This window comes from Gobius niger, assembly GCF_951799975.1.
Source record: "Gobius niger genome assembly, chromosome: 13".
NCBI classification, from domain to species: domain Eukaryota; kingdom Metazoa; phylum Chordata; class Actinopteri; order Gobiiformes; family Gobiidae; genus Gobius; species Gobius niger.
Window position 1 is genome coordinate 3,965,768 of NC_136864.1, and position 25,950 is coordinate 3,991,717.

Sequence of the window (25,950 nt, forward strand, 5' to 3'; positions counted from 1 at the left end):
GACAGCATGCATAGAGGATAGCAGAGGTTAGTAAAAAGTTTAAAGTAGCTCCCCCCTTTGGTTAGAGAAGGAATTGCTATTGAAAAACTTTAGTGATTGCTATTGACACTGAATAGACTGGCTAGTGTCTATTTACAAACAGGAGCTGTGTTTCCTGTTTATTTACAAGTGTGCATCTGGAGCACCAAGTTCATCTGTCCAGTGGACTAGATGTTTTGTTTCAGAGCTTGGAGGCAGTTGTGATAACTTACCTTGTTCCCTGATAACTTACCATGCCATACTGGTTTGGTAATGGCAGGTGTTAAGTGTCTCTGCTTTTGGAGATCGTTCTGTTTATCTCCAAACCTTTGGTTTGTGGGCTTTACCCATTTCTTCAGACCTGATGTCTGACATTGGCTGCAGGTTGACCTGTTAATCGTGCCTTTATCATATGCATTTGTATATGCATGTGGGCAGCAGGATTCCTTTTGCCTTATTTCTCGCATTGTCTGAGTGCCTTTGTGGGCCGACAGAGAGGATTTATGTGCTTGAGCCAGCGCTACCCCCCTGTGGTTCGGGTGCACCATGAGCATAAGAGAAGTGAGTGTGTCCGGGCCAGGCTGGACCCGTTGGCGGGACCAAAGGCCGAAAACATGAGGTAAGGATCGTTCACAAGCAGCGTCTGTGTTAGGGACGACATTGGAGAAAGCATCAGACCGAGGTGAGGCAAGGTCTGATAAGAATGAGCAGGGAAGCTCAGAAAGGGTGGAGGAGGGGGTTGAGGTGGCCAATGAGGCAGCGTGAGGGGCCACAATAGAAGATAGGGTGGGAAGGGTGGGAAAAGGCTGAACAGAACCTGGCTGGGTGAGCTGGGGTTCTAGGCTAGCCTTTAAAGCGTTGTCATCAACGACTGCCTGCTTGGATAAGATCTTCAATGAACTTTGAAGTTCATTGTTTTGTCTGGGGTCACAAGGGTGACCTTGAGTCTTCTCTGGGTGCATTTGTGGACAGTTCAGCTCAGGTAGAACTGTGTCCTTGTACAAGAAGTTGGTTTGGGGTCTCCAGACGTTATTCTGAGACTGAGTTGGGTCAGAACCTGACTTCTTGTGTTTGTAGTCCTTATGTTTTGGGACAGGTGTATGTGTTAGAGTGGCACACTGAAAGATCTCACCATAGTTTCCTGGATGTGAGAAAGGCCAAGGTTTCAGCACCTGTGCATAGAGTATTGATTCTTTGAAATCAATAAGAGGCTCAAATCGATTGAGGAGATCCTTTCCGATAAGGAGAGGCATCATATCAAGTGGAGACACAAAGAATGGATGGACCACTGTCATCGGTCCAATTGTCAAGCGAATGTACGCCATTTCTGTGAATGCAGTTTGAATGTCTGCATATGGCTGGATTTCAAGGAAGCAAGAGTGAAGATTTATTTTTCTTCTTTTATGTTGTAGTGCTTCCTGAATTTCACTAAAAAGAGAGGTTGACATTATGCTGACGTCAGCACCTGTGTCAAGCATTGCTTCCTCTTGGAGAGCATTCTCAATAGTGGTTGGCATGTAAAATTTTCCAGCCAAACCTTTTTCAGTGAGATTACACAGAAAACGTTTGAAAGGTTGTTTAATTGACATTTTATCACAGCTCTGATGGATTAAAGAGGCTAATGAGGCTAGCTCAGCTTTACCATCATTGTCTGGAGTCTGTTCAATAAAAGTGTCATTTTCATCACTGAAGTGAGTCAGATCAGCTGAGCTGTCAAGTTCACTGACTTGGTTTTGAAAGCCATGATTCTGATTTCTTTCAGGCTCTCCTGACGAGAAGAATTGAGAATTTTTGTGTATTCGGAGATGCTTTGTGCTATCCCGATTTTCTCTGTTCTTACTGTGATGAGTGTAGTGACCCCCCTGTTGGAGATGCTGCTTTGTTTGGCACTGTTTGCCATAGGCGGGGTTTTGCCTACACTCAAGTTCAGGGCTGGAGAGCAGCGTTTGCTTCTGCTTCTCATTTGTCTGTTGACATTGGGCCGGTTTTACTTCACTTCTGCGTTTCTTTTCTGGAGAAGAACGCATGTTTGAACTGCTTGACTTGCAGTTTTGTGTTCTTATCTGTTGTGAGTTCTTTAACTCGAGATTAAGAACTAGGGAAGGTTCTGGATGTTTTATCATCGATTGTTTGTGTTTCATGAAAGCACGCATCGCTAGTTCACGAAGCTGGTAGCTCGTTTGAGTAGCGGGATCTGCGGTGATGCCAAGGTGGTACTTTGTTGTGGGATGAAGATTTAGAACAAAAAGTGTTTTAAAGTGGAGATTTTCCTCCATCTCAAGTTCATTCGAACTGAAGTAGGCATCGCGCAGTCTGCAGTAATAAGCCTGTGGAGACTCTTGTCGAGTCTGCTTCACATTTAAGGCTGCAGTTAGGCCAGTAGTCAGGCAGTTTGAGAACTCTTTTGTGAGAGCTTGGCAAAGGCGACCATAGTCTGCCTTTGTGTGACGCGCCTGTCTATCAATGAAACTTCCCACATTTCTACTTGAAGTAAACCTGATTAGGTAAATTCTATCTTCTGCCGTAGAGTCTGGAAATCTACGCAGGTAAAAGTCAATGTCATTTAAGTAGGTGCTTGTGTCGTTAGCACCATCAGACTTGGGTTCAAAGCGAATGACATGTCGTGCAATTCTGTCAAGATCTTTGATTGGAACACGATATCCACGCTCAAACTCACCAGTGGAGATCTTGACGGGATCGTTTGTTTCCTGTGAAGCATAACATTGATCAGGTGGCTCAGAGATGAGCCTGTCCAACCGCTGCAGGTGCGGTGGCTTGGGGTTCAATGTTAAAGCAGGTGGAGGAGAAAAGTCCCTTAAGAACTTATTTGTTTTCTCCTGAAGTGTTCCCAGGGGATACACTTGAGATCTCACTCCTTGTTCAGGAGGATCTTCTTGCTCTCTTTTAAAGCTCTTTTCTTCCTCACTGATCGTGCGCCGTAGCGTCGTGTGATCTATTTTAATCTGAGCTGCTGTAAGCTGGCTCTGAATGTGAGTTAGTTTTGTTTTGTCCTTTTCTTGGTTTTCTTGGAGAGTCAAAATTTCCGATTTTAAATCTCTTACCTCTAGGGTGGCTTTATTGAGAAGGCACTCAGACCTGTTAAGGTTTTGAGTCGTCCTGTCTAGCTCAGCATGGGCTGTCACTAGCTCCTCTTCTCGTTCCGAGAGGGTTCTGCTAGTTTTGTCAAGTTCTGAATCTGCAAATTTCAGTTCTTGCTCTTGCTCGAAGAGTTTTTGTCCTACCTCTTGATGTTGGTTTTCTAGATGTTTAGTTTCTTTGTCATTCATAAGCTTTGCATTCTCTTCTTGGAGAGAGGCATTTTGTGATGCAAGTTCATCATTTTGTCTCCTTGTGTCTGTCAGTACTTCTTGTGTTTGTTTAAGTTGTAAATGCATTGCAACTGCCATTTTAGCTAACAATGTCAGGTTCTCCTCTTGTTTTCCTGTAAGTGATGTTATACTTACTAAAGATGTAATTATGGATTCAAGTTCAGAGGGATCTGTTCCCTGCATTTTGTCTACACAGTCAAGGACGTCTCCCTGGCCTGGTCTGTAGACAGCAGCTGTAGACAGGTTCTTTAAGTTTCCAGGAGGCATGTTGCTTTATCAAAGGTCTGACAACTTTAAAGTCTGACTTGACCTTCTGTGGGTCACAATGAAACAAACCAGTTTTAATTGTGCTTAACTACAACTAGGGTTGATAGATGGAATGAAGCAAGACATGAAAGGAGAATGGGACAAAATGAATGAGAAGAAAGGACATGGACATGGAGAGTGATTATTGAATTAAAATCAAATTAATTAATTAAATTCAATATCAAAATTTGACTTAACTGATTGGTGACTGTCCAGCAGTCAGTCAGTTAAAATTGATTTCAAGAGGTGGATGAAAATTCACTAAGTTTTACTTAGAGAGGGTAAATTTGAATTGAGCCCTTTAGCTTAAAAATTGTAAAATTTTATGCGTTACAATTTGAGATTGCAATTTAAATTGCAAGGCTGAGCATTGGTCTAGATAAAGGCAAATAAGAGCTTGTAGTGTGGCCACAAAACAAGTCATTAAGTTAGACCCAATCAGAAAAGACCAGTTAAAGCCGAAGACAAGTGTTAGTCTTGAGAAGGAAGAACAGTACAGTAACTGTTAAAGATGGAAAAGGACAATGTTTTGGCTTTATTTTCAATAAAACAACAGTAAACTAAGGTACAACTGAATGTGTTTATAGTTTAAGTTTTCTTGTCTAAGTTACTCAAGTAAAGCTTACTTACTTGGAAGAGAGCGTTGTGATCAAAGCTCACTTAAAAATCACTTCTGCCTCTGTCTCCTCCTTCACGGTAGGGGGCAGAGATAGTGGCACAGCCTTCGGTAGGCGGGCTCTAAGGAAGTGATGTCATTAAGACCGGCCCACTCTGGGGGGATGATTGACTCATTCTGGCGCCAAGGGCCAGGGGTGAATCATCTCCTTGACCAGAGCTGTAAGGAGGGGGGTCTTAGGGGTGTTATCTGAGCTCCTGCAGGAGGGGAGAACAGTTTTAACACCAATGCAGTGTAAAGTTACAATTTCTGGAAAACTCGCAGACAAATTATATTACTTACTGCAACATACAGGTAATTTTTAATACTGGAAAATTCGCAGCTATTAAAATTTGGTTACCTTAAGGCCTTTGAGAATTGTGCTTTTGATAGCACAAAGAGAACATGCATGTTTAAAAATCACATTTAAAGTAATGTGCTGCGACCTGTAAACGGTAGCATTGAGAGAGAGTTGCGCAGAGAGTTTTGTTTTCAATGGACACCTTTAAAATGCATTTTTCATTCTTTTTCAACAACTTTTTGATAAGATTGAACCTCAAAGTTTGCTTTGGAATGATCAGTGATCATTAATAACAGATAGAGTTTATGACGGCTCACACGGGGGCGCCAAATAGATGTAGGGTATGAGGGTTTATTAATCAATTAATTTGTATATTAATTAATTAATAGGTTGTAGATTAGCCTCAAAATTTAACGGGGCACCAGTTCTAAAAGCGAACAAAATAAAAGTAAGAATAGGAGGCTAAACTACAGATTTATCTGAAGGAAATGAGGTCTTGGACGTACACATGGACCCTTATTCTGGAATAATAAACACAGACATTACCAAAGCAAACTGTGGTTTATGGAGGTTTAATGATCAAAATCAATTAACAGACGGCATTAAATATTAAAGTGCAAACAGAATAACCTAGAAGGCTAACAGGATGAATAATCAGATAAAATGTTCTAAAATTGTATCTGAAAGTCAGTAAGGTGGTTATGTGAGTCTTATTGAGCTAGGTCTGTGAGATACGCTTACGACCGTGAGAAAGGTTTTCCACGCCAACTGTGGTCCTGCGATCCAAAGTTCTGGTGTCCGACGGCCTGTTTGGTCGTGGTCTCTCGGGTGGCAATTCTCAAGTTGATGCAGGCGAGGGGGTCTCTCTCCAGCTCCTCGGGGCCTTGGGGTTTGGATTGACCAGCTAGACTCAAATTGGTTTCGCTGAAAGCTCAGCGATCAAAAATGTTGTTGTCTTGTAGGAAAAATGCAAATGTTCTTAAAAAGAAGTAACTGGTAGTTACAAAATCACGTCAACTGACGGGCTCAAACTTAAAGTTCTTGTGGTCCATCTGAGACAAAGGAGAGGTCAGAGTTCAGCGGGGGATGTTAGCCATGTGCTCATCCTGCCGTCTCTTTCTCCTCCTCCTTCCAACTCCACTCAGAAGCGGTTTCAGAAAAGAAGAGCAAGGGTAAGGGCAGTTTCTGGCTATTTCTCCTTCCTTTATACCAAGGGGGCGGCCCCTTTTTCTCCATGGATTCGACCAATCGACATTCAGTCCGTAACTCGATATGACGATCCCAAGTGGGAATGTCTTTGGGAGAAAATTCAAGAAATACATTTCTATTGCGATAAACACATTAACAACTTCACAACTTTCCAAACAACATTTCAACAGTATGTTTGTACATTGCGTCTTTGTTGACCTGGGGAAGAATTCATCATTAGAACAGATTGGTTGAGTTCATTCTCACTGTCCGTGAATTAAAGAATTGGATTATTACTCAAATCAGAAGTTTGAGATTCAGTCTTTAGTCCAATTCGAAGGTCAATACAGAGTTCTCATTTCTGGTTGTGAGGGTTAGGATAGATCGTCACAGTCTTTTTCTCCTGAACTGTATTCGATCTTATCAGCCATTCACAAGCCAGGAAGTGACGACATTCCAAAGGTCATAAAATGGCCTAGGAGTTTTGGAGTGGGGGTTGAGCTGCTCTCAGGAATGAGTTAACAATGGCGAAAGGCAATAGGCGAACCTTCACACGCTACAATGCCGTTGGGTAAAAATGGAGGCTCAAACACAGTTTTAACATTGTTAATTCCCCCTACCTCCAGTGGGCGGGGCTCCATTCAAATAGTTATAATATGCAACGTATCTCTGCTGTCAAAGAGTCAAATAGCATGTTTTTAAGCTACAATTGATATGGAGATTTTTGAAGCTGCAATGATTTATAATGAGAAAGTCATTCAAATAAATATACTAAATAAATCTTAATACAATATTTTGTATGCTCCTCAACACATTCTATTGCAGATTTTTTAAACTGTTTTAGACATCTTATCTTATTGGTATCTTTCATATTCTGTAAGTTAAAAGAGAAGATAACATCTTTTCTCGCCCCCTCGTGACATCAGCAGGTGGAACACAGTGTTTCAGCTCTAGAGGAGACTAACATGTCCATATCTGTGTATTGTCTTTAGTGTCACCTTTACTAATCTGACTCTGACGTCTTGTCTCCTGATCCCAGTGCTCTGAGTACAGTGAGCGCGCCTCGGTGTTGGAGAACCAGCCGGCGGGAGCCTCGGTGCTGCGGGTCCAGGCCGAGGACGCCGACCTGGGGCTGAACGGAGAGGTGCGCTACGGCCTGATGGAGCGGGAGGGGGTGAGCTCCGGGTTCAGCATCGACCCCCTCACAGGTGAGCACCTCTGGGACAGACCGACTGCAGTGGTTCCCAACATCAGTGTCCTCAAAACGTCCCAGTTGTGTAACCCTCTTATGGGAGTGGATCGGCCGAGTGAAGGTGCGGAAACTACGAGTAAATTGATTATATTAAATAAGACAATTGTTGCAGGAGTGATCACCACGACGACAACCTTTGACCGGGAGCGGCAGAGGGAGCTGAGCCTTTCGGTGACCGCCACGGACCGAGGGGAGGAGCCTCTGATCGGCATCTGCCTCGTCACCGTCGCCGTGGGAGATGAGAACGACAACACGCCGCGCTTCGAGAACTCCAGATACCAATGTGAGTCGCCCGATCGCCAAACACAGAACAACAAACTGAGGCATCAGGGAAATCCCACGGCGATTAGGGAGGATTCACCCATTGTACATGTTGGGGTTGATGGGGGTAAACCTGAGCGCACAGAGAAAACTCCTCCAGACACAGAGAGGACATGCAAACTCCTCACAGAAATGTCATACAGTCACCTGGGACCTTCTGGTTTTGAAAGAAAGAAAGATAGAAAGAAAGAAAGAAAGAAAGAAAGAAAGGAAGGAAGGAAGGAAGGAAGGAAGGAAGGAAGGAAGGAAGGAAGGTAGGAAGGAAGGAAGGAAGGAAGGAAGGTAGGAAGGAAGGAAGGAAGGAAGGAAGGAAGGAAGGAAGGAAGGAAGGAAGGAAGGAAGGAAGGAAGGAAGGAAGGAAGGAAGGAAGAAAGGAAGGAAGGAAGGAAGGAAGGAAGGAAGGAAGGAAGGAAGGAAGGAAGGAAATGACCATTACAGTGTCAGGAAAAGAAGGAAGGAAAAAAGAAGAGCTGGAACAGCTCATGCACCGTTCTGCCTCGTGATTACTTTGAGGTGTCTCGTCCAAATCAATAAATAGATGAGGAATCTCTATGAAGCTTTTTAGACTATGGTCTATTCAAAAACTAAACAAGATCCAAAATCCCTTTGAGCAAATCTTTGTAACTAAAATGCCAACAAAAAAACAACAACATACATTTAACATGGCACATCAGATTTTGTTGCTGAACATAAGCAATGATTTGTGATGCCATGAACATATAAGCACAAAACATTACAGGTGAAACATCGTTGTTTTCACATCCTGGTCAATGTTGAAGAAAGAAAAGAAAAAAAGAGAAAAAAACTCACCATTTTATTTAAGATGTTTTTAATGTGACATTTCAGGGACGCACCGACCCGATACTGGTATCGGATAACCGAGCCAGTACAGAAAAATATACGATATTGGGCTACACAGAACCGATACTGAACCAATGCCTGTTTTGGCTCTCACCACTTTTAAAAACATTTACAAACTAAATCTCAGAGAATAAGAGAATACGAGTATGCTGTTCACTTTTCTACTGAGCCACTTTAAAGGACGTCTCTTGGTATCGGTTTATATATATTATATATTATCAGAAATATTGATACTCAAACCTCCAGTATTGGTATCGGAAGCAAAAAATTCAATTAAACTTAAAAGATTTTATTGTCAATTCATATGAATCGAAATGTTCATTTATCTCAAGTTCTTGTGGGGGCGGGTGTGGTGGAATTTGTGCATTTGCTCCTTGTTCTTTCACACCATCTTATTCTCCAGCAAACATACATTAGTCAGAACAATAATAGAGATAGAAGATTTGTGTGGCTTAGCTGTGAGTCTTGCCCGGGTACCTCCTCGTTTGTCCCTTCCTTGTTTCCTGTAGCGCCTCTTGTGACGCCTCCCCTGTGCTGCAGGTGTGGGGGCTCTTGGTGCCTCTTCAGTAACACATTTCTTGGTCTCAAATGCTTGTTTACATTTAAAAGTTGTTTTATTAAAGGGGCTAGATGCAAGTTGGCCATTTTATGCTCACTACTGCCACCTCAGGTCATACATGTAACTGCAGCTTATATATTAAGCTCGTGCATGACGGCACTTCGGACCCGAATCAACAACTTTTTGAGTGACAGTGCAGGATTTTAGAGGCAGTTGTGGTTAATATGTCTCAGCTCATTCTACACATTAGGACATTGTTGGAACATGTAGAGAGAGCAAAATACACAATTTTAACATTTTTAAACTCTGTATAGTCCCTTTAAATGGCTAGCATGGACTCTAGTATGGACTGAAAAAATGGAACAAAAAACAAACACTGCTGTACCAAGAGAGAGGGAATCCGCTGCTTGTTTGCGTGCCGCCACAGAGGCTGAATACTTACTGCAAAAAGTAATTAACTAGATTAGTATAAACATCTCAATTTGAGCATAATAATCCAAATTTGAGTTGTTTTGACTAGGTAAGTTGTTGTTGGGCATTTGTCCTAGATTATTTCACTTGTTCAGAGATGTTTCTGACTCGTTTCAATACATTTCGTCCTTATTTCAGGTCATTTTCTTTGCCAATGGGGTAAGAAAATTGGTCTTATCTCATTGGCAATTTTACTTTCTTATTTCAAGCGAGATTTACCTTAGAACTGGTCTGAAATGTCCTCAAACAAGCAAAGTAAACTTGGTCTGAAAACCACTCAATACAAGATATATCTCCTCAATTCAAGTCATTTAAGACAATGCTTGATAATTACTTTTTGCAGTGTGTCAGTAATCTTCAGCAAAAGTCTGTTTCTTCTCGCGATATGGATTTTGTATCACCTCGTATTGCAGTCATTTGTTTATTGGTAAATGTGCAGTCAATTCAGAGGTTAAACGAATCAACAATCAACTTCATACTCAGATATTCCCTCTCCCTCCTCTGCCCACGTCTAAACCATCTCAGTCTGGACTTTATCTCCAAACCCCAGCAGAGCAGCAGCTGTCCCCCTGCACTCCACTGGCTTTGTGCTGGACTCCACTTCCAGAGGACCGTGAGAAAGCGGCGAGCGGTGAAGCCTCTGTTATTTTAAGACCGTTATTGTCAGTAAAAGCCCATTAGTTTCAGAGAAAAGCCAACGCACTGAGCTTTTCTTCTGGAGGACAGTGCCGCTTCCATCTATAATGCATCAGCAACACGGCAGAACAGTGGACTTTCTCACAAGTCTCCGAATAGAAACAATTGACTCGAACACGTCCATAAGAAGTCAGGAACACGCGGCTTTTAAAACAGAGGAAAAAAAACGGAGGAAGAGCTCGCGCCGTCCCACATATGTACGGGACAAGCCTGAACGATTGAAGGCAACACAGTCAATATTGTGAAACTGATTTTGAATGCAATGGTTGATGTGGAGATTTTTTTTGCTAGCTTCTCCCTTTACATCTCAGTTTTCAGGTCAGAGTATAAATATGACAAAACTTACCCCGCACTATGCTTATTTTATGATATTTTGTCGCCAGGGAGCTGAAAGTAACTCTAACATCGCGCCACAAAAGCCGGCTTTCCCCCTCGGATTCATTCTCAAATATTGACATATTTTATATCCTCGTGTCCTGCAAAGGGTCCAGGAGACGACGCTGCAATCCAAATTCATTGGTCATTTTCCTTTCTGAGAGGCACCTGGTACGAAAGAGCGGAGAAATGTGGTTACTTTACCACTGGTTTTCTCAAAATTAGGTTTTAAGTTAAAGGGATTGTTCAGGATTTTTGGCCTCATTTCCTAGTTATCCAGAGTGATGCTGATTTCTGGAGATATTGTTTTGTAATTCATGCAGTTCTTATGTTTGAAGAGTTTCATGGCACTAGGCTAATGCAAGGCTTGCATATTTCCATGGTATCAGCTAGCCTGCATTAAAAACAGTCTGACCCGCTCCACAGAGCACCTGAGGCAAATCACTTATAACACCAGACTAACCATATAAATGTCTGTGTCCATAGAATAATTTTAACCATTTTGCATTTAAAATACCTTATATTTGAGCAGCATCTGCTTCGTGGTTGTATAAGCTACAGCGGCGGAGTGATCTGCTAGAAAATAGTCCCTCAAAATGCGATCATTCATGTGATGCAAGGTCAGTTATATTCCAAAAATGATTCTATGGACACAGACATTTATATGGTTAGTCTGGCGTTATAAGTGATTTGCCTCAGGTGCTCTGTGGAGCGGGTCAGACTGTTTAATGCAGGCTAGCTGATACCATAGAAATGCACTAGCCTAGCACTAGCCTAGCGCCACGGAACTCTTCAAATATAAGAACTGCATGAATTACAAAAAAAATATCTCCAGAAATCAGCAACACTCTGGATAACTAGGAAATGAGGCCCTTTGTCAAAAATCCTGAAATATCCCTTTAAGTATTCGTCATTGTACAATCAGCGGATTCGGCCTCTCACTGAAAGCATGCTGGTCCAGGTTAAAAGTCAGGACTACCCAGATCGTATCCCAAACTGTTAACATGACCGAGTGTGGCACAGATATTGAATATTATGAGCGTTAAAAATGTATGTTTTAAGGTAATTCTGTGTTACTGTTACTGGGAAGAAAAAAAGAACTCATGGCCCTTTGTGCTAAACCAATAAATCAATAAAAAACAGTTGTATTAAGTAAATAGACGTATTGGTTACAGATAGCATTACTAGCTAGCTATGCCAAACGTACTAATTTAATCCACTCGTCACGACGTTTTGGATCTTTTCTCTCAGTAGGAAATGTGATTAGTACGTATGGTGGCTCCATATACAGCACTGTGAGGTTCCTTTATTGCACTCGTGAATAGAGCAAAACTCTTCCACAGACAGATTAAGCCCACGTGGACAGTCACACTGCAATGGAGAATGAATGAGAACTTTTGACACCGTGGGTAGTTGTGAATTTTGACCAGAATATTACCACGCATGCGTACTGACAATATGACTTGGCTTATTGGGTGGTCGGGGAAACCAGAGTACTGCCCTCAGTCTCCTCCGAAACAGTGCAGCACCTCCTGTTTCAGAGAATGGGGTCCCACACTGGTCAGGACCTCCTTCATAATCAGCTCCCTCCGCTCCACAGTCTTTTCACCACATTTATATCAGTAATGTTTAGCAAAAGTTTCAAATTGATATTTACACATTTATTTTCTTCCCTTTTCACCTGCAGTGTCTCGCCTTAACACCGGCCTCTGACTAAGACACCTGGGATTATTTTCTATCCCCATAACAACACCACATAAAGGCCTCTGAACACCGGCTCCTTCTCCGTCCACGGTCTATTGTTCATGTTTTGGTTCTGTGACGCTGCGCGGGGTGGGGGCAGATCACATTTGTTCCGTAAATGTCATCATTTCTCTCCGACATTACGGGGGGGCCGGGGTGATGACAGAATGCTGCAGAGGCAGTCTGTGCTCAAGTCCTGGTTTATCAGCAGAATTCAGACGTGTTCATAAATTGAAAGAGAGGGAGGAGCGGGGGGAGGGAGAGGATGAGAGAGAGAGAGAGTGCTGATGTAGACATGCTCTGGTTTAGTTTCAATCATAAACAGGCCAAACGTGTCACAGAATGTGGTTTTAAATCAATCGCAGTCACACCCTATATGTTTGAGATCTGATCAATATTTGTGAACAGACAAAAGGTTTCGGGGCCATCTTGCTCTCACCTGGAAACAAAAACTATGTGTCTGGTTTGTCCAATGCATGTTGTTTTGTCCATATCAAATAAACAAATAATAATAATAACTACATTTAGGTATTGCACTGATTCAATGTTTAATTTTAGGGAAAATAGTAAATTCTAAGGCCATTTTCTCACATTGTTGAAACCAATTATGTTTCACCCACAGACACCAAAATCCCCAGTCTTGTGTTTAATGAGCTTTGAGAAAAACAGAACTAATTATATTCACAAATAACAAGCTTATTCAAAAACAAAACTTGATATCCTGAATCCCCTCAGAGCAAATCTTTGTCACTGATATGTCAACAAAATGAACCTGGGCAGATCCATTATTAAATAGGTCATCATTGTGGTCATAGCAGGACGGGCCTGGGTGGTGCTTGGATGGGAGACCGTTTGGAAGCCTGGGTGAATGTAGTGACTGAGTGAGTCTACCCCAGGGCAGCTGTGGCCACAATAGTAGCTTACCACCCTCGAGTATGGAGTGAATGAATTTGAATAATGCAATGTAAAGCGTCTTTGAGTGTCCAGAAAAGCGCTATATAAAACCGATGCATTGTTACTATTATTGTATACTATGAATGAAATGCTTTATTTTGACGTGAAAGCATGAAATTAATCATTTTTCTCATATGTCATAGATCTACAGACAAAGTTTCAAATATATATTTCTAAATTTCTTCCTTATTCACCTGCAGTGTCTCATCTTTATTGTAGTCCCATCATGGCAGCTGTGCACATTTAGTCATATACAGTACAGGCACACCTCTTTACCTTTGACTTTAATGTCCCCATAAATAAATGGGGGCCCTTGTGCTGCCTAAGGTTTATGGTCAGGATTGCGTAGCTGGAAGGCCCCCTATTGTGCATGTTGTTGTCCTTTTAAAGTTGGAACAGGTTTAATGTCATGCTGTGTCATCTTCTTTGACGCATGTCTAACTTTTGTGTGTGGTTTGCAGACTTCCTGAGAGAGGACACTCCGGTGGGGACCAGTTTCCTCCGCGCGGCGGCGCACGATGACGACCAGGGCAGTAACGCGGCCATCGCCTACTCCCTGACCAACCAGAGCCCGGCTTACCTGGGCGTGAACCCCACGACGGGCTGGGTCTACGTCAACCACCCCATTTCACAGGTAAAAACATCGTCCCAAACCGGAGTTCCTCACCATAAACCAGGGGCAAAATCTGGACACATGGGTCGAATGCAAACTATGGCAGTAGCCTCAGAGTGTGGCCTCTGGTTAGAATACGCAACTACCGCGGTTATAAACGCTTGGGACAGGTACATTTTTGGACCCCTGGAAAACTGCTGTCACGTCTCATGAGCTGCAACGTATCGTCACCACTCACCGGGAAAGGCTGAAGAAAAATTCACCTCAAAACACAGGAAGTCAGTGGCACGTTCAATGATCCAATGTGTAGAGGGAAAATCTTGATAATTACATAACTCTAAGTAATCATCACTTGTGGATCAATTAAATGTGTCTAGGTCTAAGTGAGTCAGTAATACCTGCTTACTCATTGAAAATTGGCCTGTTCGTTCTCTGGTGTCTGGAGTCAGATCACTTCATTTCCTTTTGAAATTTCAAAGAAACACATGAACCTCAAGTTATTCTTTTAATGATAGAGAGCAGGGCCGGGCAATTAATCCCAAATTTATTGAAATCACAATCCCTACTTTGGTCAACCTCAACAACCGTCATGGGACTTTATAATTGTCAGGTTTACAGCCATTTCTTTGGCAGAAACAGCACCTCTTTTTGGAGTTTGGATGAGACAATGGAAGATTATAGTGTGTTAAATGATACCGCTGAGGTTGGTATTAAAGGTTTGTCCTCATCTATTGTCCCAGCGCTGGTCAGAAGTGGAAAAATGGTGAGTGTAAAGTATTGACTGATAAAGCAGGACAGAGAATCCATTTGACCGCTGTGTTTGTGGAGGTGGCTATAGGCGATACATAACAGTGTTCAGCCTCTTGTGTGGCTCCACTCAGACCAAACTCCGACTACATTTGCTTTTATGTATCCCCGGGTTCAACTCAGTTTTAGTTGATTGAAAAATCTGGTAAAGATTCCACAGTACAGTATAGTCATGGTTAAGTCCAAGTCCTGCATCATTCATAAAAAACTCCCATTTGTAATTAAAGGAGTAGTATTAGTGGTTCGCCGGTTGATTTGGCTGAAGATGGCGCTGTTTCCCATCTTCTGTGTGAGCTGTTTGAGTTATTTTTCACATTTTCACGCTCAGATAGGTTGCCATGCTTTCAGTCACACCCAGCGTAACCCGTGGAAATAACCCGGCGTCCCAGACTGCACGTTTTTATAGGGAAGAGGAAAAGCGTGCCAGATCAGTCCTGTTTCAGTCCTTGCGTTTTCCCCCTGTATTTCTCCCAGATTTGCGCGGCTGATGAATATTCACAACGCACAGCTGGTTCATAAAACATTAACGCTGCGCTTGTTTACTGTTGGTCCATGGAGACAGTTCTAACCAAAGAGCCTTGGACGCTGTAGACAGAGGACACCACTGTCTGAGGCTTACACACAATCTCTAAATCAGCTTTTTCATTTCTTATCTTTTTTATTTTTATTTTATAAATTTAATGTAACCCGAGCCGTTGGTCAAATACATTTCTTTTTTGCTCCAGGAAAGTGGTGAGTGAGTGGGTATTTGCAGCCTTCCAATGTGTCGTTGCTGAACTGTGACAGCAGGGGGTGCTTTATTAGGGGAATAGGGCTGATTTATTCAAGACACTCCTGTTTAGTAGATCCTTTCCGTAGTCCCTCTGGGGTAATACAAGAGTTAATGGGATGATTGTGGGGTCTCTCATCTCACCCTGGTGTCTCTGGCCAGAAAACCACAATTGCAACTTTCCCTGCTCCGACCCGGAGACCCAATACACACTAACGGAATCATGAAGAAGAAGCTAACAGGCTAACGGGCAAAGCTAACTGTGGGCTAGCGCCGCTTAAACAGTATTTACAGCCAAGTTTGAGTGAAAAAACTGATCTCCATTGTGAAACTGAGTTGTGGCACAATGTACAATATCCGTCTCTCCCTTTATCTTTTCTGTCAGCGAAGTATTTACTCTCACAGACAATTAATCAGAAAAAAACATGCTACAAAACTTGCCGTGGTGCTTTTGGCCTCTAGGGACATGAATTACTTAGTTCTGCTTTAAAGCTCTGACTGAGCTCTTTCTGCAGCTCTACACTGTAAAATATCCAAACACTGTCCCGATATATTGGTCAATCTCTAGTGTTTATCTCTTTGTTCGTTTATTATGTATTGTTGTTTGTTTTTTTTTGCTGTGTATCTCCATCCCGATCCTTTCGGACACACTATATGGAAAAGGCTATAGTTTTATTTACTTCATTGTTATATTACGATGATGATGAAATGTTATATTGGAGAAGGAACCTCAACTTCTGAAGTAAATTTACACATTTTGACCACAGTGTTACGCGGCTCCCCGGCGGCACAGAACGACCAGGGCGGGGTCGTTTTGAAAGCTTGTACAGATGTATATGGTGGGAGCATAGGGACAAATCAGCTCTCGGGCTCTTCCAACTTAGACTAGCTCAGAGGGAGTTCAACGTCAAATTGTGTCTTTACTTCAGACCAACGAAAGAGTCGCACATCTTCTGATTTCAACACCTTATTTCACTTTATCCTTGTCTCAACTACTGTGTAATAAAACAATAGTTACTCCAGTTAATTATAATATTGACCTATTATAGCCCAACTGAGAGTCTATTATAATCTTTTCCTTTTTCTGCCTTCATTCACTAGCTGTGGTCCACTCCAGCCCTATATGAAGTGTATCTTTAGATTGTAGAGGGTTTCAGAGTCGTGAACCTCCGACTCTCTGTGCGTGCTGCAGTCCTCCTCCTGATTTGTCTGATTTGATGGAGAACAGTGCTATATTTCGGTGTCTCTCGAGCAGAGGGGCTGTAGACTTGAATATTAATGCTCCTGTGTTTGTGAGGCTGTTGTTCTGTGGCGGATCCTCTGTTTGACTCTGTCCCTGTTCACATCTCGCTCATTTATTATTTACTCCAAACCTGACAGTTTAGAGTCGGGAAAATACGATAATGAGCATTTCGCTGGTCACAGATACAAGAGGAAAACAAAGAGAGCAGGGCTAAAACAGGACCAGTTTTAAAACGATGAAACAGGCCTGATCTCCGCAGTGCAGGGCGTCTCGTAGAAAGCTAGAAGTTCTGAAACGTAACTTGACACCTAATCGAGAGTCGTGATCAGTTTGTTTTATCAGAGAAGAGTGGAGTACATTTCTTGACGCTGAAACTGGTGTGATGTTTTGGCTTTTGAGGTGAGTGTGAGATACTTCAGTCAGGCCAATTTTCTAATTTATGAATGCTATGTCATGTTGTTTTCTGTACTGAAGCATTACGGATGGAATATTTAGCTCCAAGTACAAGGCCCTTTCCAAAAACGCTTCCTCATCCCTTTTCCAGACTATTGGGGCAGACTGTCGTTGTGTCCTTGGGCAAGACACTTCACCCAATGCCTATGTGTGAGTGGTTGGTGGTGGTCAGAGGGACCGTTGGCGCAGATGTGAGCAGCCTCGCTTCTGTCAGTCTGCCCCAGGGGGAACTGTGGCTACAACTGTAGCTTACCACCATCAGTGGGAGTGAATGAACCCGCCTCCCTTTCATGTGGGTGTGACCTGTGTCATATTAAAAGCGCTATAACGTAACGATTCACCTGTCCTTTCCAAGGCGATAAAGCTACTACGCACTTTTAGGTAACGGGCAGATCTGTTTACCCGCAGGGGTGAAAACTAAAGGTTTTATAGTCCATATAAAGTCCATAAATATGAGGTCCAGTCCACAAAGCACACACTAGCACTAGCACTAGCACTAACACTAGCGCTAGCACTAGCGCTAATGCTAACGCTAGCACTAGCACTAGCACTCGACATGCGAGTTCCCACGAAGGAAAGGTCTGTCCGAAACAGACCACGGAGCGAGATGAAGAGTCTGATCAGCTCCTTCTCAACAAGTCAATGTCGATGCAGACTCACAGGTGTGTGTTACACCGGAGAGCAGCCCCACGTGAAACACGCACCAAACTACTTCAGTTCCATGTTTATTTAGAAGAGGTTGAATTTGAATAATTTTACAGTCATATAGAAATTTGTTAATGAAAAAGAAAGACCTATTAAGATTTTAGTGGCCGTGGTAAAGTCTTCACTGTGAGTTTGCAGAAGTTAAAACATCCAAAGTAAATGGGTCGAATCTGATTACTTAGGTAACTCTAAGGAAAATTATTTTTCAGTTAAAAGTATCATCTGTCAAACGTGTCATTCATTCAAAGGGGCGTGTCCGTGGGGATGAGGGAATGTCCGTCTGAAAGCCACAGCTCCAAGTCTCCACTGAAGGACCTTCTATAGGCGCTTTCACAGAGGAATTAGTGAAAATGTAGCAAAAGGAAGGAGGACGCGGTTTCAGAAAGGGCCCCGTCTTTTTAAGTTTCTTCGCTCTTCTTGGGAATCGTGGAAGGCGATGCATCGGTGTGTGCAGTAAAAGAGAGTAAAAGAGAACCTTCTGCGTGTTTAACTCTGCTGTTGTGTTGCAGACGTCCCGGATCTCTCAGCAGATCGTGGCCACAGACGGAGGAAACCGCAGCAGCTCGGTGGAGCTCACCGTGACCATCACCAACGTTCACAACCAGCCGCCGGTGTGGGAGCGAGACGAATACTGGGTCACTATACCCGAGAACACGGCCCGCGACGCCAAAATACTGGTTAGTACTGAGATCATCTGTCCTAAATGGTGCTCAGTAGTTTCGTAGTTTGGTTTGAGCCCAGCTAGGCCTGTCACGATAACAAATTTGAAGTTCAATATATTGAGGCAGAAAAGTATCGCGATACACAATAATATTGACTCTGATTATACTGGATACTGTCAACTCTCAGGTGTAAAAATGAAGTAATCCTTTGTTCTAAAAGTTTATAATCATATCCCAAACTACAACACAGGCTGCAATAAACATGGAATATAACTCAATTTGCTCCAGTTAAATGAAAGTTTTACAAAGAAAAAATACGGGGGAAATGCTAATAAATGTATCCACGATAAATATTGAGCCCAAACATGTATTGTTTATCTGTTATTTATTTAATGATAAGTCGATATAGTAATTATCGTGACAGGCCTAATCCCAGCTCTGACCAGTGTGTACTTTTGATCCTTTGTCCCTGAGCAGGACACTTCTTCAGTCTGAGGATCTGAGGATGAAAATGCATGTTCTCCCAGTGTCGGTTTCCCCTACCATTAAAGTATTTTAAACATTAAAGCCGATTCTGAAATCTAAGTGAGGGTTTCCTGGGTTTTCTCACTGACTTGTTGGTCCTAAACAAGTTCCTTATATACAGTTTATATAAACCATGTCATGAAAACAAAAAGCAACACCATCACTGCCAGATCCTTGGAAAACACATTAAACTTTGACGATTTAATTGTGTACTCTAATGTGCCATTCATCTTCATAATGTGGAATAATACTGCACTTCCACTGAAAAATCCAGCTCTGCTTTGGACAGACGACCAGGACCTCAGTGACTGCAGATTATCTAAATGAAGTTCCGACTTTACACTCACAGCCTCTCAGTTGTTGGCATTAGAGAATGAATCAAACTCCCAGTTTGTCTCTTGCAATGTCAGACAACTGCGATTAGAAGAATTGCTAATATGGTCATGAGTGATCTTTTCTTTCGTTTCGTTGTCAGTTTACATTATTGTGTTACATAATGTACAGACTCACAGAGTGATTGGTTGTAAATCAGTGAAGTGTGGACAATGTTGACTTGATGGTTGGGATGTATTTACATATACATTTTATATTGTATCAACTCACCTGCTCCGAGACGACGGATGGAAAAAGCAGAAGCCATAACATCTTTTATGAATGTTTTTTCTACATTGTCCCTAATTAAACTCAAACTAAACTGAATAAATGCTCATTATAGACTCCACCAAACACATTAGTTATTCATTATCCAAATGACAGTAACAAATTGTACTATTACAAAATGAACAGAATAATGTTCATGCTGTATTTATAATCTAATCTTATATTCATTTTATGACAGTATGCAGTGTCTGTGCATGAGCTCAGACAGACTTGAACTAGACTTGGTTTCAGAGTGAGCCGTAGAAACAGTGCGACTGTGTCACATGTGGTCAAGACGGGACTGGAACAATCTGTGAACCAGGCTCAGCTCCCCCTGAAACAATCCCCCACTGTCTCCCCGTGACGCCTTTGTGTAAACTGGGATTTTTCATTCAAACACGACCTCAATATTAAATGCGCTCATTAAATATTCATACTTTTGAGAAAACATTTACAAATCCGTTCCTTTTTTATCCCCTGCTTCGGCGCTTCCTTCCCGAGTCTCTGTCAGCACTTTCCCGCTCCTCATAACCCCTCGGAGAACGCGTCGCACACAGTCGGCCATTTTAAATCACCTGTACACTAAAGCTTCAGTGGCACTGTTCTAAAGCCAACATCGCAAAGACTTTTTGGTTTCTTTCACCTGCAGCGCATGCCTCGTCCTGTGTCCTCCTCTGGGACCAGCTCTGACTGAGTGAAAACTGCTGTTGAACGCCTCAACACAGAAACTCTCTCACATTCATAGGTTTCTAATGTCACTGGTCTGTCTTCCCCTGGGCCCGAGGCTTTGCCCTCGCTCTGGCCATCACCGAGGGACACCAAAGTGAAATCTTTTGTAATGCTATTTCAACCGGAGCCTGAAACCAGCCATGTAAAGGAAACTGCTCTTCCACACTCGTCTTATCGTTTGTCCCCATTTCGTGCTCTCTGACCACATGAATTTATCCAAAATCATTGATTAGTCCTAGTTTAACCCTTTAATGTTACTCCCTACACGCTTTTCTGTATTTTCTAACCATTTGGAGGACAAACCTCTGAGTTACCTGCCTCATACAAGTCCAAACCTGATCTAAACCAGCACACACCAGTCCAGCCAGACCTGATCTATACCTTGTCGAAACCAATCGAAACCTCTTCTAAACCAGTGAAAAATAGCTCTAAACATGTCAAAACCAGCATAAACCAGTTCAAATCTGGTCTAAACCAGTCCAAACCTGGTCTAAACTGGTCCAAACCCGGTCTAAACCAGCCTTAAACTACTCTAAACCAGTCCAAACCAGTCAAAAACTGCTCTAAACCAGTCCAAACCCAAATCGTTGGTTTTATGTGGACAGCGCCCTCTTCTGGAAGAGTTTCCCCGAGTACCTCTGGGGGACAGCCATGTGACTAAAACAAGTCAGAGATGGGCTCACATGGCATCTATCTAAACACTCAGATCAGATCTTTTTGAAAACACAAAGGGTAGTTGTGTCTATTTAAGAAGATATCTGCCTAAACGTTTGATCTGCTTTTATACCGAACAAATTGGCTTGTTGCACGGTATGGCTATGCTAGTTCCTCTGACCTGAACTTGTGAGCGCCAGTACTTCCTTGTCTGTGTTCTTTTCCTGGAATAAAAATCCTATTTTCTAAAGATGAAGAACATGCTATAAAAAAAAAAGTTCATAAAAGCACTATTTCCAATTGTATAATGCATGAAATGAATGTTAGCCTTTAGCTTCAAGACAAATTCACTGATCCTTATGAACATAGACGTCTCCTCTACGGAAATATTTACAATGTACAGCAACTCTTAACCTGCAGGAAGTGACCATCTACCAGGAAGTCACTGTCCACCACAGAGTCTTTAGGAAACACGAAGATTCAAACGGGTCTAAGCTAATTTTAATGGAATTTAATACGGACAGGAAGTACTAGCGCCCACAACTTCAGCTCAAAGGAACTAGCGTAGCCACACTGTGCAACAAGCCAATTGATCAACAAACATCAACATTTTTTTCACATAGGTTTCGGTGACCAGCGCAAAATTTCACTTTTGAGTGAAAAATGCTTAATTGCAATGGATTAAAAAAATTAAGTTTCATTTTCAAAACATAGTGGGTAGTTCAGTTTACCCACTGACTTGATTTACCCCTCTCTCTCCCCAAAAATAAAAAATTCATAGGCCTCCTGCACCCTGTCCTCAAATCTTCCCAAACCCAAAGCAAACTTAAATGCAAACTGTCCCGTCTTTGTCCAGCGCCTTTTCCCCCCCTAAAATCAGCCCTTTATAATAATGTGCTGTTTCTGGAGGCGCGGGAGCCACCGGAGCGGCGCTAACCCGCGCTAACGAGACTGCTCTCATTAAAACCCACTGTGTGCTGCTACGCTAACGCTCCCAGCCACGTCCTCACAGCGGTGACTCAGCAGCCACCAGCTAACCCCGCTAACTGCTAATGACGCTAACGAACCATGAGTAACACCAGCAGCTAACGAGGCTAACAGTGAGTGACGCTACGCATGGAAATATACAGGAGCTAATGAGGCTAGCTGCTAACATAAGAGCGTCACTGTGGATTTAATAATGAAAGATGACTACGTGGTTATTTCCGTCCGTATGTCGAGAAGTAAATGTGGCCTCAGCCTGGTCTCAAACTGGTATGAACATAGTAGGGGGCTAAGCATTAATATCTCCAACTAAGAGGGCCCCAGGTTCAATTCCCAAACCATATGGGGCCTTCTCTGCCTCCAGCTCGATCTGGGGTCTCCACTCTTTTATTCATTTTGAACATCCCGCCAACTACTTTTAAACAACAACAAAAAATACAGAGCGCTTAAAGCAGGGGTAGGCATGTTTGCTTGGTGAAGGGCCGTTTTTCTTCATCATAAGGGGCCGAACCCCCCAATAGTAGCCCGAAGTAAAGCACTACTTTCAACAAATGCCAGTGTTGTACATCATATATGGCTTAATTTGGTGTTTTGCCTAGACACACTGCAAAAAGTATTTAACTAGATCAGTATAAACATCTCAATTTGAGCATAATAATCCAAATTTTAGTTGTTTTGACTGGTTAAGAAGTCCTTGGGCATTTGTCCTAGATTATTTCACTTGTTCAGAGATGTTTCTGACTCGTTTCAATACATTTCGTTCTTATTTCAGGTCATTTTCTTTGCCAATGGGGTAAGAAAATTGGTCTTATCTCATTGGCAATTTTACTTTCTTATTTCAAGCGAGATTTACTCTAGAACTGGTCTGAAATGTCCTCAAACAAGCAAAGTAAACTTGGCCCGATCAGGAAAAATGAGTAAATTAGCGAAAACCGCTCAAAACAAGATACATTTCCTCAATTCAAGTCATTTAAGCCAATGCTTGATATTTACTTTTTGTAGTGCATTTGAAAAGGAATTGACAGTATTTTTTCACATTTTTGAGTACTTTAGCAAGCATTTGATCTCTGATTTCTAAAATGTCATTTCTCAATATCATCTTGAGGGCCAGAGGTTTGATGATGGAGGGCCGGATTTGGCGCCCGGGCCTGACGTTGGCTACCACTGGCTTAAAGAAATGTAATATTGCAGCTGCGCAGTTCATGTTTAGCCACGATGATAGTAGCCGAAACTCAAATACAGAAAACAACTTTACGGTTTTGGCTTTACGGTATGCAATGTTCATCCCTTTCTGTAGGGAAAAGGAAGCTGAAAAAGTTTCTGTGCCGCTAAAGTAAAGTGTGATTAGTTTCGATTCATATTTTTAATCTCATTAAACCTTATACAATTAATTAATCAAAATTCATTAAAAAAAAGTCCAATCAAAATACAGTATCCAAACTAACATATATTAAACCAGATTTTAAATGTTTCGCACCTTCAATTATTATAAATGCTCAATACATTTTACAGAAGGGAGTCTTGAGTTGTTTGTTGAGTGATTTCAGGAGTCACGGCCTGAAAAGTTTAGGAACCCCTGCCTTAGAACAACATGTGTTTCAGACAGCAGCGTTTAGTCTGCCACAGCGTCAGCGTCTTAACAGATTGTCAAGCCACTCTCCATAAATGGTTTTGATTCCAGTCTGGGCTCGGATTTTGTAAAACAGCTGTGTTTACTCCAAATGTCTTTCTGAATTGCTTAGTGACATTTGAAAGTGTCAGACTCTCTCCGTCTCTCTCGCTCTCTCTTCACTGTCGTAAAAGTCCAGTCAGTTCATGAAAAATAGGCCAAATTTTACGGAGAAGAGCCGTGTGTTTACATTCTCTTAATGTTAGATTATGGCAGAATAAAGGACACTGCAGCTTTAGTCTGAGACGCAGTGAGAGAAGAGTGACCATTAAAGGACAAGCTTAACACAGCCCAGACTTAACTTGTTTAAGTTTTCTTACAACAGTTTATGGAACAATCATTTTGAGAAATGACAAAGTGCAAATGTATGTTTTATTATAAAGGTTCAGTTGACAACTTACGTTTGAGGTCTTATCCTGCGATGTATGTGCTACTACAAGAACTGCAGTAAAAGTAACTGAGTACTACCCAGCTCTGCCCAAATGTAATTTTCATCTTCTGTTGCTCATGAAATGTATGAAAAGGTAAAAACCAGATCTAAGAAATCTGTTTCATTATTACCTTCCCCATGTTTGCTGCATTTGTAACACATTTCATATACTTCCTATCGTAAAGTATGCTTTAAGCTTAGTCGTCCAAATGAATAAGGTCCCACAAATAAAAATGGACCCTGAGACCGAACGAGCCAAAAGATTATGATCTTGAAATGGGCAGCAGTGACACTGTTGGATCGTTGTCTTCTGATCCTTCTGGTCTTCTGAGTGCTTAAACTAAACTGTGTGACTATAAGTATTTCTATTTTTGTATTACAGGCTTTTCTGAAAAGGTACTAGTTACACTCCTCAAAGTGACCAATGTAAATATTGAATAAAATATAGTACTGTATGTAATTATACTCACTGTCTGCAGACACTTAAAGCCACGTCTCCTCTGGGCGACCCGCGGGTCACCTATAACCTGGAGGAGGGGCTCGTCCCAGAGACGAACCTGCCGGTCCGGTTCTACCTCAGGCCCAACCGCGCCGAAGGGTCCGCCTCGGTGTTGGTCGCTGAAAACCTGGACTACGAGACCACGCCCTTCTTCACGCTCCGGGTCCGAGTGCAGAACGTGGCGGCGGTTCCTCTGGCCTCATTCACCACGGTCTACGTCAACGTCACTGGTGAGAAAGATGGGAGGGCGTCTGACACAGGATATTATATTATTATTTATTTTCAGTTGTTGAAAAAAGGCCCATGGATGCAAGCTGCAGCTGTAAACCTACAGTGAAGGTACTGCTGACAACTCTAATAATCACAGAGATAGTATTTGCATTACCTCAGTGATGCAGAAGTTTTTTAAGAGTCATGATACTGTAGATGGACTAATGGTGCAGGTGAGCTCCTTGTTTATGCAGTTCATAAGTGATGGTCTAGATTATGAAAAAATGCTACAATCAATTAATCATGCTTTCTTTTCATCACTATTAGCGATGTTATTGCAAAATGCTAATTCTAGGCTTTTGTCTTTATCATTATGCTATCTAGCACCAAAAAAAGTTCAGTTAGTCGGGTCTAGGTTCAGCAACTCTATGTGCCCAAAGCAGGAGATCAGCTGAACATCCTGAACGACCAGGTTTTTCCATCAGTGGATTTCTTCTTCCCTGATGGAACAAGATTATTCCAAGATGACGAAGCCAGGATTCAACAAGCTCACATTGTGGAAGAGGTTCAGGGATGGATTGTCCACCACAGAGTCCATATCTGACCTTCATCTTGATCTTGGTGAAACATTAATGCAACACTGGATGGAAATAAACCTCTTGACATTGCAGGGGCTTTTTGAAACAACGCCACAGCAAATGTGTCTGTAATCAAAGCTAAAGGTCAGGCAGTGTGTTATGTTTATGAGCATTTTCTGTGTTTGTGTTTCAGACGTGAATGACAACGTGCCGTTCTTCCAGACGTCCACGTACGAGGCCACAGTCCCAGAGGGGGCTGAGACTGGGACCACGGTGCTGCAGGTCTCTGCGCAAGACCTGGACTCTGGACTCCACGGAACAGTCAGTACAACCATTAAACAGACAAAAATACAGTAAAAAGAAATTTTAACCGGTCCTTGGGTCTTGCGAGCACTTCTCCTTCCACATGCACTGTAGTCGATCCTTTAGCTGAAAACTCCTGCTCGGGATAATTGCTCCGAGCTGATCCCCTGCAGAGGACAACAACAAGCCGTGACCCTCCTCCCTGTTCTCCTCAGGTGCGGTACTCTCTTGTGGGTGATGACAGTGGAGACTCTCAGTTCTTCAGCATAGACCCAGACTCCGGATCAGTCCTGACCCGGGCCTCATTCGATCGGGAGCAGAAATCCTCATACCTCCTCGAAGTCCAGTCTGAGGATGGGACCGAGTCTGCCAGACCAGGCCTACAGGGGCTGCCCAACACTGGTATGATTGATACAACAACTACTACTACTACTACTACTACTACTACT

General features: G+C 42.4%; 1 protein-coding gene across 4 annotated transcripts in view; it reads left to right on the top strand.

The window, feature by feature from the left end:
• LOC306972930 (neural-cadherin) overlaps positions 1-25,950 on the top strand; it is a 123,167-nt gene that overhangs the window by 62,868 nt on the left and 34,349 nt on the right. For all 4 annotated transcript variants that reach the window (XM_079569638.1, XM_079569637.1, XM_079569639.1 and 1 more), the window contains exons 9-15: positions 6,837-7,005; positions 7,162-7,332; positions 13,491-13,663; positions 18,129-18,296; positions 24,391-24,640; positions 25,392-25,519; positions 25,717-25,903. In XM_079569638.1, coding sequence (XP_079425764.1) covers positions 6,837-7,005; positions 7,162-7,332; positions 13,491-13,663; positions 18,129-18,296; positions 24,391-24,640; positions 25,392-25,519; positions 25,717-25,903 — 1,246 coding nt within the window. The remainder of the gene's footprint in view (positions 1-6,836; positions 7,006-7,161; positions 7,333-13,490; positions 13,664-18,128; positions 18,297-24,390; positions 24,641-25,391; positions 25,520-25,716; positions 25,904-25,950) is intronic.